The 11,580-nt window shown below is 43.7% G+C and overlaps 1 protein-coding gene across 2 annotated transcripts; it reads left to right on the top strand.

Annotated features, from left to right (window-relative positions):
- The first annotated feature begins 366 nt into the window (after positions 1-366).
- TLR7 (toll like receptor 7) lies at positions 367-11,160 on the top strand. Of its 2 annotated transcripts, none has more exons than XM_075491901.1 (2): positions 367-522; positions 8,017-11,160. In XM_075491901.1, exons 1-2 carry the CDS (start codon positions 367-369, stop codon positions 11,158-11,160), a joined length of 3,300 nt encoding a protein of 1,099 aa, XP_075348016.1. The 2 variants fall into 2 exon arrangements, with proteins under 2 accessions (XP_075348016.1, XP_075348017.1); XM_075491902.1 differs by having other exon boundaries at positions 466-496.
- Positions 11,161-11,580: the final 420 nt, after the last annotated feature.

The following is an 11,580-nucleotide window of genomic DNA, read 5'->3' as shown; positions in this document are numbered from 1 at the left end:
AGCTAGGTAAAATGCACAGTTTGAAATGAAAACTGTGTTCAAAAGTAGCAAAGAAGAGAGCAAATTGCAACATATGAGACCAAAAGGAAAAAAACTTTTGTCACAACAGTGCATGGATGTATGAGTCATGTGAGAATTTGCTTAAAAGGGAAAAAATAAGAGTACTCAGTTATTTTTGTGGGGGGTGGAGGAGTAACTGAGGTACTGCTGTTTTAATTTTAAGTGCAAATGTTTGAGGAAGTAGGTTGCAGCAGTTGTTTCACATTTAATTATTTCTCAAGTCGCAGTCCAGCTGAAGTGTAGTGATAGAGTAATGATTACTGCTGTTATCTTGAGTGAGTTCTTTTTATAGATGTCATTTTATATATGTCATTTTATAGTCTCCTCTGCACCTCACCTGAACCTGTGGGGGCCTCTTTTATGCTGTTTTATTCTGCTCTGATTTACAGTCTCCTCCAACGACAAATCTGCCAGACCGGGAAGCACACAGAAAATGGTAGGTTAAAATTTCATTTTAAATTTGCTCTTAGACCTCTTTGACTAGAACTGTTGTGGAAGACTTTCAAGAACATATTTCTGCTTTCTAAATGTTCAAATTTACTATTGTGGTTAGAAGCTGCAATACATAATGACAGGAAAGGAAAGCATTTATTTGTGCTAGTACTAACTGGCTAGCATTTATTTGTACTACTGTCCTACAGAACTAATATAATAATGTCTTTTCAAATTGCTATAACTTCTGAGGTGTTCTTTTTTCTCTAGCCTTTCCCTCTTTTACCTCTTAAAATACATATGGAACACCTACAGAAAAAATTCCTTCAGAAACACCTAGCTGTATTGTTGCTGAATATTTTAAGAATACCCTAAATCACCATGGGTTTGTGCATGTGCTAGTTAAGCTCAGCAGATTAGATCAAGTGTAGATCACAGAGAAAAGGACAGTTCACATGCATACTGTAGCTGTACTTCTAAGCTAGCTTCTCATTGCAAAGATGTTGCACAAGTCAGCATTGCTTGTTTCTTCTAATTAAAACATTTTTAAAATTTGTTCTGGTACTATAACATACATAAAGTGTTACACATAGCACCAGAATGTAACAGTCTACAGTTAAAATGGCTAATGCATTAAAAGAGTATCAGGAAACGGAATGATATACAAAGAAATGAAGCACAAAGATGGTAGGAGCTAGGCTGGCTCTGCAACAACACTTAGGTTCCTAAAAACACTGCAATATGTGAGAGTTCAAAATCTGAGCATTGCAAACGTCTCAAAAGGCATTTTTTGACTTGTTAAGAAACCTACAATCATATTTATGAAGACTTTTAAGGCCCAGATTCATTACATCTAATTTGAGGCACCTAAACCTGCAGTGTTAGTCTCTGTTCAGCATGTAGTCAGGCAGACCTCCCTCCATGTCCAGAGCTGAGCAGTGCCTGCAGAGGGGCCTCTCTCTCCTCTCTCCCTCTCTCTCTTGAATGTCAGTGCAGCCCAGGTTGATGGCAAGGAACTGAGGAGCTTAGGTAAGCACCTAAAATTAAGTGCCTGAGTTCTGTGGCCGAGTATGAGTTCGTGTAGAAAGTTTGTGGCGATCTAGACTGCATTCTCACCTTGCCCAAGTCCTGCTCTAGTGCTTGGAGAGAGGGTTTTAATTTGGTTTAGCAAATCTTTAAAGGTTGATTCTAATTAACTTTTCCTCAAGCACAGCAAATCTGTGGTTTGACCCCCAGTTAGCAGCAGAGGTTTTCCTTCCTTCTTTTAAAGGAAGACAGGCTGCTGGAGTTTGATCCACGGTGGTTGTCAGTATTTCCCTCAGTGGCTGCAGGTACTGTGGACACAGGTACTGTGTCCGTGGCTGGCGAGGGTCAGCACTTCACAGTCTGCCGTGGCGTGCATTGACGGATAAAAGTAAATGGTATCTATGTGATGGTGAGACATGCCCTGCGGTGCAGAGAGTCTCTGTGGTTTCCCTGCGACCTCTCTGCCATGCTCCATGGGCACCTGCCTTGGCTAACAACCCTGGCCCCTGGGCTATGTTGGTCTGGTAAAGCAAGAGATGGAGGTAGGCAGGAGCTGGGGCACCATGGGCCATTTGGTTAGGATAGGCATGCTTTGGTTTTTCATTAATCTAATAAAGTCTTTTACATGCATAACATAGTGTGTCCCTTGGAAAAGAAGGAAGGCAAAATATTTACAAGAAGATATCCAGGTTTTTCTTTGGCAATGTGCCTTGTCATTCAAAGAAAGACCTTCAGTTTTCCATGTAATTAATATCAATGGTAGAGCCCTTCTTTCTCCCTCCCACATCCCTGCCCATATTAGTGGAGGAAAAAGAGTTCTAAAAAAAAGGTAGGGTGGTAGGAGGAAATGAATGCATTTTATCTTCTCCCAATTAGCTCCCCACTTACTCTGATTATTCTTATTCATCATTTTCATCCAAGTGCTTTTCTACATCAGGAAACCAGAAAAGTTAATCGTCCCCTAAAGTTGATTGGTTAGACCGTACTGAAGACACTGGTGAACTGTCTTACCCAGTGGCCTCCATCTAGGTGAGTTTCCAAGGTGAATTGCTATAAACCAAATGAAGGTTATTTTGATTCTTAACAAATGACTTCACAAGAGTTGAAAATAATGGAATGTGAATTCACAGGCATGGCCGGGTTAGTCCAGGTTAGCTTTCCCTGAGTAATTGTATGAATGATACTCATGGCTACCAGCTGGGACATTTAGCTACATGCCTTTTTCCTGAGGATCTGCAGAAAAGAAGAAAGTGCTGTAGCACTTCCTGGCAATGGGAAAGGAAATCATGGTAGAGGAAAGGCTGTGGTGTAGTACAGTACCAGATTACTGATACGAATCTCATGTGACTACACTGAATTCAAGGTCTGCAGTGGACTTTTACATTTTTTCCTTCTATACTGAACCTTTGTATTCAAAAGCTGACTGAACAAATCCCCAAAGTGACTCCATTTGGCTGTTGAATCTAGACAGCAGAAGTGCGGTGCTGTGTGAGACTTGATCTGGCTTCTCTCACATCTGCTGCCCTGCTAGTCAGTAGAGCACTCTTCCAGATACACAGATGCATAGGTAGGTTTAGCATAGTTACCTACGGTAATGCAGAAACACAAAGTTATACAGGGGACACAGTGGTCTAAGTAAACAGAACGTACAACAGGAAGCCTCAGTTAATCTCCAAGTCTGCGTTACCTGCAAGGCATGTCTTAGGCAACACTCAACAGGGTTCTCACATACTGTTTGAGCAGGTCTTTGTATTTTCTTATGTTCCAGCTAAAGAGAAAAAACATTTCCATGTAGCTTGAACACTTTACCTAACCATCTGATTTTCAGCTGCTTAACTGGGTATTCGCGTTTAGTCAATATTATTCCATGCATAAGTAATCCTGGTTATTTAAGAGCATTCTGTGTGCCATGCATCTCCAAGCCTTCAACACTGAGTTTTCCAGGGAAAAATGATGATGTTGATTATTCTGGGTTTCATTGTCTTTAAATCTCTTGACCAGCATCAGACACAGGCAGTTAAGAAGCTGTGCAAGGCAGCAAAATGGTCATAGCCCCTGTGCTAGGCAAGCCAAGGCTGGCAGTCTGCTTGCCTGACTGGCTGCCTCTGGCCAGAGGGACAGGGTTTCTTTGACATTGACTGCTGCTGAGGAAGTAACTAGTATGTTGTGAAATCTTAAAAGCTTTTTGGTCTTCCCATAATACACACAAATCTATAAAGTGGGCAAGACCACAAAGACTTGACAGGCAGAGAGCATGTTTTGAAGGTTCTTTAAATGCCTGTAGCATTTTGGCTCTAATTATTTACTGATTATTAGTCTTTTATGGGACATGCTCAATCATAAATCTGTCTTTGATTTTCATTTTTACACTTCACATTGATACAGTGCCCTCTTGGCCCTCTGTCCTTATTGGACACTAAAAATGCAAGCTGGTATTAAACCATATGGAAGTATAGCCATTGACTGGCTTAGGTCAACAATACATCCATTTGTGACACTTACTAGACACTCTTTCATGTGGGCACAAATGACATGGCAAGCTGCAACTTCAGCAGAACCAAGCAAGACTACAAAGCTCTGGGGGTGTGACTGAAAGGGATAGGTGCTTAGGTTATCTTTTCCTCTGTTTTACCAGCTAGACAAAAGGGTGCAGGCAGGAAGAGACACATCATGCAAATCAACACTTGGCTACGTGGCTGGTGCTTTCATCAGGCTTTTGGCTTTCATGATCATGGGACACTCTTTGATTACTATAACCTGCTAGGGAGAGATGGAATCGACCACACAAGAAAAGGCAAAGCAATCTTTGCCAACAGGCTAGCAAACTTGGTGAAATGAGCTTTAAACTGAGAGCCCTGGGGGACTGGGGTCCGTAGTGGTGACACCTGTGCATTTGAAATGCAACAGAGTAAAAAGTCAAGCCTGTTAGAGCAACAATGAATGCTCCTTAGCCATCTCAGTCGGGGTAGGGGGCTTAGATCCATGCGGCAGCAAAGATGCAAGTGTTGTTGATGTGTTAGAAACCACAGAAGCACCTAAGAACAGTCACATAGGAATTAGGGCTTCTCCACCAAAAAAGGTGGCAGGATGCATAGCCCACCTGAAGTTCATCTACACAATGCATGCAGCATGGGCAACAAACAGCAGGAGCTGGAAGCCATTGTGCAGCAGGAAAAATGTGATATAGTTGCTGTCATGGAAACATGGTGGGATGACTCGTGCAACTGGAGTGCTGCAATGGATGGCTGTAAACTGTTCAGAAGGCAGAGGCAAGGAAGGTGAGGAAGTCGGGTAGCCCTGTATGTACGTTAGGGAGTGTTTTGATTGTTTAGAGCTTGATGGTGGTGATGAAAGGGTCAAGTGTTTATGGTTAAGAATGAGGGGAAAGGCCAGTAAGGCAGCTATCATGGTGGCAGTCTGTTCTAGACCACCCAACCAGGATGAAGAGACAGATGAAATATTCTATAAGCAGCTGGGAGAAGTCTCACGACTGCTAGCCCTTGTTCTTGTGGGGGACTTCAACTTACCAGATGTCTGCTGGAAATACAATGCAGCGGAGAGGAAACAGTCTAGGAGGTTCCTGAAGTGTGTGGAAGATGATAACTTCCTGACACAGCTGGTGAGGGAGCCAGCTAGGGAAGGTGCCCCGCTGGACCTGTTGTTTGTGAATGGAGAAGGACTGGTGGGTGATGTGACAGCTGGAGGCCATCTTGGGCATAGCGATCATGAAATGAGAGAGTTTTTGATTCTTGGAGAAGTAAGGAGCGGGGTCAGCAGAACTGCTACCTTGGACTTCTGGAGGGCAGACTTTGGCCTGTTTAGGGGCCTGGTTGACAGAGTCCCTTGGGAGGCAGTCCTGAAGGGCAAAGGAGTCCAGGAAGGCTGGACATCCTTCAAGAAGGAAATCTTAAGGGCGCAGGAGCAGGCTGTCCCCATGTGTCGAAAGATGAGCAGGTGGGGAAGAAGACCGGCCTGGCTGAACAGAGCACTTTGGCTGGATCTCGGGGAAAAAAAAAAAAGAGAGTTTATGACCTTTGGAAGAAAGGGCAGGCCACTCAGGAGGACTACAAGGATGTCGTGAGGTTATGCAGGGAGAAAATTAGAAGTGCCAACACCCAACTGGAACTTAATCTGGCTACTGCGGTAAAAGACAGTAAAAATGTTTCTCTAAATACATTAACAACAAAAGGAGGGCTAAAGAGAATCTCCATCCCTCAGTGGATGGGGGGGGGAAACACAGTGACAAAGGCTGAGGAAAAGGCTGAGGTACTTAATGCCTTCTTTGCCTCAGTCTTTAATAGTAAAGACCAGTTGTTCTCGGGGTACCAGCGCACTGAGCTGGAAGACAGGGACAGGAAGCAGAATGAAGCCCCCATAATCCAAAGGGAAATGGTTAGTGACCTGCTGCACCACTTAGACACACACAAGTCTATGGGGGCAGGTGGGATCCACCCGAGGTTACTGAGGGAGCTGGCAGAAGTGCTCACCAAGCCACTTTCAATCCTTTATCAGCAGTCCTGGCTATCCGGGGAGGTCCCAGTTGACTGGAAGTCAGCAAATGTGATGCCCATCTACAAGAAGGGCCAGAAAGAGGAACCGGGGAACCGCAGGCCTGTCAGTCTGACCTTGGTGCCAGGGAAGGTTATGGAGCAGATGATCTTGAGTGCTATGACACAGCACGTACGGGACAACCAGGTGATCAGGCCCAGCCAGCATGGGTTTATGAAAGGCAGGTCCTGCTTGAGTAACCTGATGTCCTTCTGTGACAAGCTGACCCGCTTAGTGGATGAGGGAGAGGCTGTGGATGTTGTCTACCTAAACGTTAGTAAAGCCTTTGACACCGTTTCCCACAGCATTCTCCTGGAGAAACTGGCTGCTCATGGCTTGGATGGGCGTACTCTTTGCTGGGTAAAAAACTGGCTGGATGGCCGAGCCCAGAGAGTGGTGGTGAATGGAGTTAAATCCAGTTGGTGGCCGGTCACAGGTGGTGTTCCCCAGGGCTCAGTATTGGGCCAGTTCTGTTTAATATCTTTATCAACGATGTGGACGAGGGCATCGAGGGCACCCTCAGTAAGTTGGCAGATGACACCAAGTTGTGCGGGAGTGTTGATCTGCTGGAGGGTAGGAAGGCTCTTTGGAGGCATCTGGACAGGCTGGATCGATGGGCTGAGGCCAATTGTATGAGCTTCAACAAGGCCAAGTGTCGGGTCCTGCACTTGGGCCACAGCAACCCCATGCAACTCTACAGGCTTGGGGAAGAGTGGCTGGAAAGCTGCCAGGTGGAAGAGGACCTGGGGGTGTTGTTGGACAGCCGGCTGAATATGAGCCAGCAGTGTGCCCAGGTGGCCAAGAAGGCCAACAGCATCCTGGCTTGTATCAGGAATCGTGTGGCCAGCAGGACTAGGGAAGTGATCGTCCCCCTGTACGCGGCACAGGTGAGGCCGCACCTCGAATGCTGTGTTCAGTTTTGGGCCCCTCACTACAAGAGAGACATGGAGGTGCTGGAGCGTGTCCAGAGAAGGGCAAGGAAGCTGGTGAAGGGTCTGGAGCAGAAGTCTTCTGAGGAGTGGCTGAGGGAACTGGGGTTGTTTAGTCCAGAGAAAAGGAGGCTGAGGGGAGACCTTATTGCTCTCTACAACTACCTGAAAGGAGGCTGTAGCGAGGTGGGTGTCAGTCTCTTCTCCCAGGTAACAAGTGATAGGGCGAGAGGAAATGGCCTCAAGTTGTGCCAGGGGAGGTTTAGACTGGATATTAGGAAAAATTTCTTCACCGAAAGGGTTGTCAAGCATTGGAACAGGCTGCCCAGGGAAGTGGTTGGGTCCCCATCCCTGGAGGTATCTAAAAGACATGTAGATGTGGCACTTAGGGACATGGTTTAGTGGTGGACTTGGCAGTGCTATGTTAATGGTTGGACTCGATGATGTTAAGGGTCTTTTCCAACATAAATGATTCTATTATTATATTCTATGATTCTAAGAATCCTTATGATAAGGTGAAATTTAAATTAGGCACTCACCTGTTAGTGTGGTTTTGAAAATTTACACTAGCTTTTAAATGACTATAGATTTTCTTTATCCTTCATATGCTTCGAAAATTAACTTTGCTCATTTACGCTATTATACAATGACAGTCTGCTGGATGTTTAACAATGCTTGTTTCCCCTTAAAAAAAGAAAATTCACAGAGATGTATCCTTTAATCCCCTGCCTTGTCATTTTTTCAGTAGATTTTTTTTTAATGATTAATTATTTAGAGAGTGATATTTATCTTAACACTACAGTACTTAGTGATAAGAAAGTAAAGAAAGCATTTGGGGAAATACCAACATATGCCTTCCCCAATCTTACAATCCTACCTGCACATCCACTTCTAGCCAATGTGAGAGACAGGACTTCAGGTTACCTCTATATTTGGTCTGACCCAGTACATGCTTCATCTGATGTCGTGTGACATGTTCTCATTGCATTAAATTAATACCTCCCTATTTCCTTATTTTTAGGTACCTCATGCAAAGATGTCAAATGCATTTTTTGTGTTTGTCTTGCTCTTCCTATTTCCGATACTGCTGTCAGGAGCTTGGTTTCCCAAAAGTTTACCCTGTGATGTTAAAGCCTCTGAAGGTACTGTGATAGTGGACTGCACCGACCGGCGTCTCATGGAAGTCCCCAGAGGGATCCCTGCAAATGCTACCAACCTTACCCTGAGTATTAACCATATTCCCCATATCTATCCAACATCCTTTGCTCATCTTGAAAACCTCGTGGAGATTGACTTCAGATGCAACTGTGTGCCTGTCAGAATGGGGCCCAAAGATCACGTGTGCACCGTGACACCGAAGATTGAGAATGGCAGTTTTGCTGCACTGACAAGGTTGAAGTCATTGTATTTGGATGCAAACCAGCTGTTAGAAATACCTCGGGGTCTTCCTACTACTTTAAGTCTGCTGAGCCTGGAAGCAAACAGTATCTTTTCTATCCAAAAAGCCAATTTGTCAGAGCTAGGAAACATAGAAATATTGTACCTGGGACAGAACTGTTACTACCGTAATCCATGCAATGTTTCATTTGAAATCGAACAAACAGCCTTTCTGGAGCTGAAAAAATTAACAATACTATCCCTGAAGTCAAACAACTTAACTCATATTCCACCCAATTTGTCATCTACTTTAAAGGAATTGTATATTTACAATAACATGATTCAAGTGATTCAAGAACATGATTTAAGTGCCCTTCACAACCTAGAAATTCTTGATCTAAGTGGTAATTGTCCACGTTGCTATAATGCCCCATATCCTTGTATTCCCTGCCCCAGGAGCACAATTGAGATACATTCAAAGGCTTTTTATTCCTTGAAAAATTTAAGAATTTTGCGACTTCACAGTAACTCTCTTCAGAGCATACCCAGCAGCTGGTTTAAAAACATCAGGAATCTCAAAGAGCTTGACCTCTCCCAGAATTTCCTCATAAAGGAGATTGGAGATGCTCAGTTTTTGAAGTTTGTCCCCAGCCTTGTAGAGCTTGATCTGTCCTTTAATTTTGAACTGCAGATGTATTCTCCATCCTTGAATCTGTCTAAGACATTTTCCTCCCTCTCTAACCTGGAAACTCTGAGGCTCAGGGGTTATGTCTTTAAAGAACTGAGAGAAGGAAATCTAGATCCATTGCTCAGTCTTAGAAATCTAACAGTGTTGGATCTTGGGACTAATTTTATTAAAGTTGCTGACCTGAGAATGTTCAAAGAATTCCCAGCTCTTAAATTCATAGACCTCTCAGTGAATAAAATTTCTCCTTCTTCAGCTGAAAGCAACTTTTATGGATTTTGCTCTAATCCTAGGATTTCAGTAGAGCAATACAACAGGCAAGTATTACAAGAGATGCATTATTTCAGGTATGATGAGTATGGGCGAAGTTGCAGGTCCAAAGACAAAGAAGCTGCTTCCTACAGATCTTCAGTTAAGGAAGACTGCCTGAAATATGGAGAAACTCTGGATTTAAGCAGAAACAACATATTTTTTATTAACCCCTCAGACTTCCAGGGACTTAGTTTCCTCAGATGCCTCAACTTGTCAGATAATGCAATAAGTCAAACTTTAAATGGAAGTGAATTCTCCTACTTGTCTGGATTGAAATATCTGGATTTTTCTAACAACAGGATTGACTTGCTATACTCAACTGCATTCAAAGAGCTAAAACTTTTAGAAATTCTAGACCTGAGCAATAACAAACATTATTTTCTGGCAGAAGGTGTTACTCACGTGCTCAGTTTTATGAAAAACTTGGCTTATCTCAAGAAGCTGATGATGAATGAGAATGAGATTTCTACCTCTTTTAACACAGGAATGGAAAGCCAGTCTCTTCAAATTTTAGAATTCAGAGGAAATCGTTTAGATGTTTTATGGATGGATGGGAATGCTAGATACTTGTCATTCTTCAAGAATCTGACCAGCCTGGAACAACTGGATATTTCCTTCAACTCGCTCAGTTTTTTGCCTCATGGTGTTTTTGAAGCTATGCCTCCAGAACTCAAGATCCTCAACTTAACCAATAACCGGATGAAGAGTTTCAACTGGAGAAACCTCCACTATCTGAGGAAACTAGTAACTCTGGACCTCAGCAATAACCTTCTGGCTACTGTTCCCCGAGAACTGTCCAATTGCTCTTCAACACTCGAAGAACTGATGCTCCAAAACAATCGCATTCAACGGCTAACCAAACATTTTCTCAGAGGTGCTTTTAAATTGAAATACTTGGACCTCAGTTCAAACAAGATCCAAATAATTAAGAAATCTAGCTTCCCTGAAAATGTCATTAACAACCTGAAGATGTTGCTTTTGCATGGCAATCCTTTCAAGTGCAATTGTGATGCCGTGTGGTTTGTTTGGTGGATCAATCAGACTCAAGTGACTATTCCTCTTCTGGCCACAGACGTGACCTGTGCTGGCCCAGGGGCCCATAAAGGAAGGAGTGTGGTTTTCTTGGATCTGTATACCTGTGAGCTGGACACCTCGTATTTGATCCTGTATGCTCTGTCAGCTTCAACTGTCCTAGGCTTTATGGTGTTCGCAGTGATGAGCCATCTCTATTTCTGGGATGTGTGGTATAGTTACCATTACTGCACAGCTAAGTTGAAGGGCTATCGGCGTTTATCTTTACCGGATGCTTGCTACGATGCTTTTATTGCCTATGACAATAAAGATCCAGCTGTGAATGAGTGGGTGCTGACAGAACTGGTTGAAAGGTTGGAAGATCGAAAAGCCAAACAGTTCAATTTATGCCTGGAAGAACGGGACTGGCTCCCAGGACAGCCAGTCTTTGACAACCTTTCGCAGAGCATTCAGCTGAGCAAAAAGACCATATTTGTGCTGACCAACAAGTATATTAAAAGTGGCAGCTTCAAGACAACGTTTTACATGGCCCACCAGCGGCTTCTAGATGAAAAAATGGATGTCATTATCTTGATATTTCTTGAGAAGGTTCTGCAGAAGTCCCGATATGTCCAGCTGAGGAAGAGGCTGTGCAGAAGTTCTGTCCTGGAATGGCCAACTAACCCTCGATCTCAGCCCTACTTCTGGCAGTGCCTGAGAAATGCAATAGCTACGAGCAACACCATGGCTTACAACAAGCTTCTCCAAGAAACTGTTTAGCTCTACCCTTCCCTGTAAGTATTGTTATGATGCACGGTGAGCAAAAGATCCTAAACTTCATTTGGAGAAACCGTTGAAGCATGGAGGATAAATGTAGTTGTGATATTGTACCCCAAAACGAAATGCACAATTAGTCCCAAAGCTGATAGTTCACTTGTTTTGCTATGACAAGATTGAACAGAAACTGTTGCCAGCACAGATGTTTAGCTGACATGTGCCTTGCTTGGCATTGATTGCTGCACAGCAAGAGAAGATGCACTACCCACTGGAAGTCCCTGGTTTAGAACAGAATCACCACTTCCAGCTTTCGGTTCACTGGAGGCCTCCAGCATCTCCTGTGGTTGGGTCAAGTGTGGGTGAGACACTTGCTCAGCTTACTCTAGTACACAGACTGCCGGGAGGAGTTTGGCGGTGCCTAAA

Source organism: Mycteria americana, chromosome 1 (assembly GCF_035582795.1).
Source record: "Mycteria americana isolate JAX WOST 10 ecotype Jacksonville Zoo and Gardens chromosome 1, USCA_MyAme_1.0, whole genome shotgun sequence".
Taxonomy (NCBI): domain Eukaryota; kingdom Metazoa; phylum Chordata; class Aves; order Ciconiiformes; family Ciconiidae; genus Mycteria; species Mycteria americana.
Note: the sequence above shows the minus strand (reverse complement) of the source record. Positions and strands in the feature narration are given on the sequence as shown.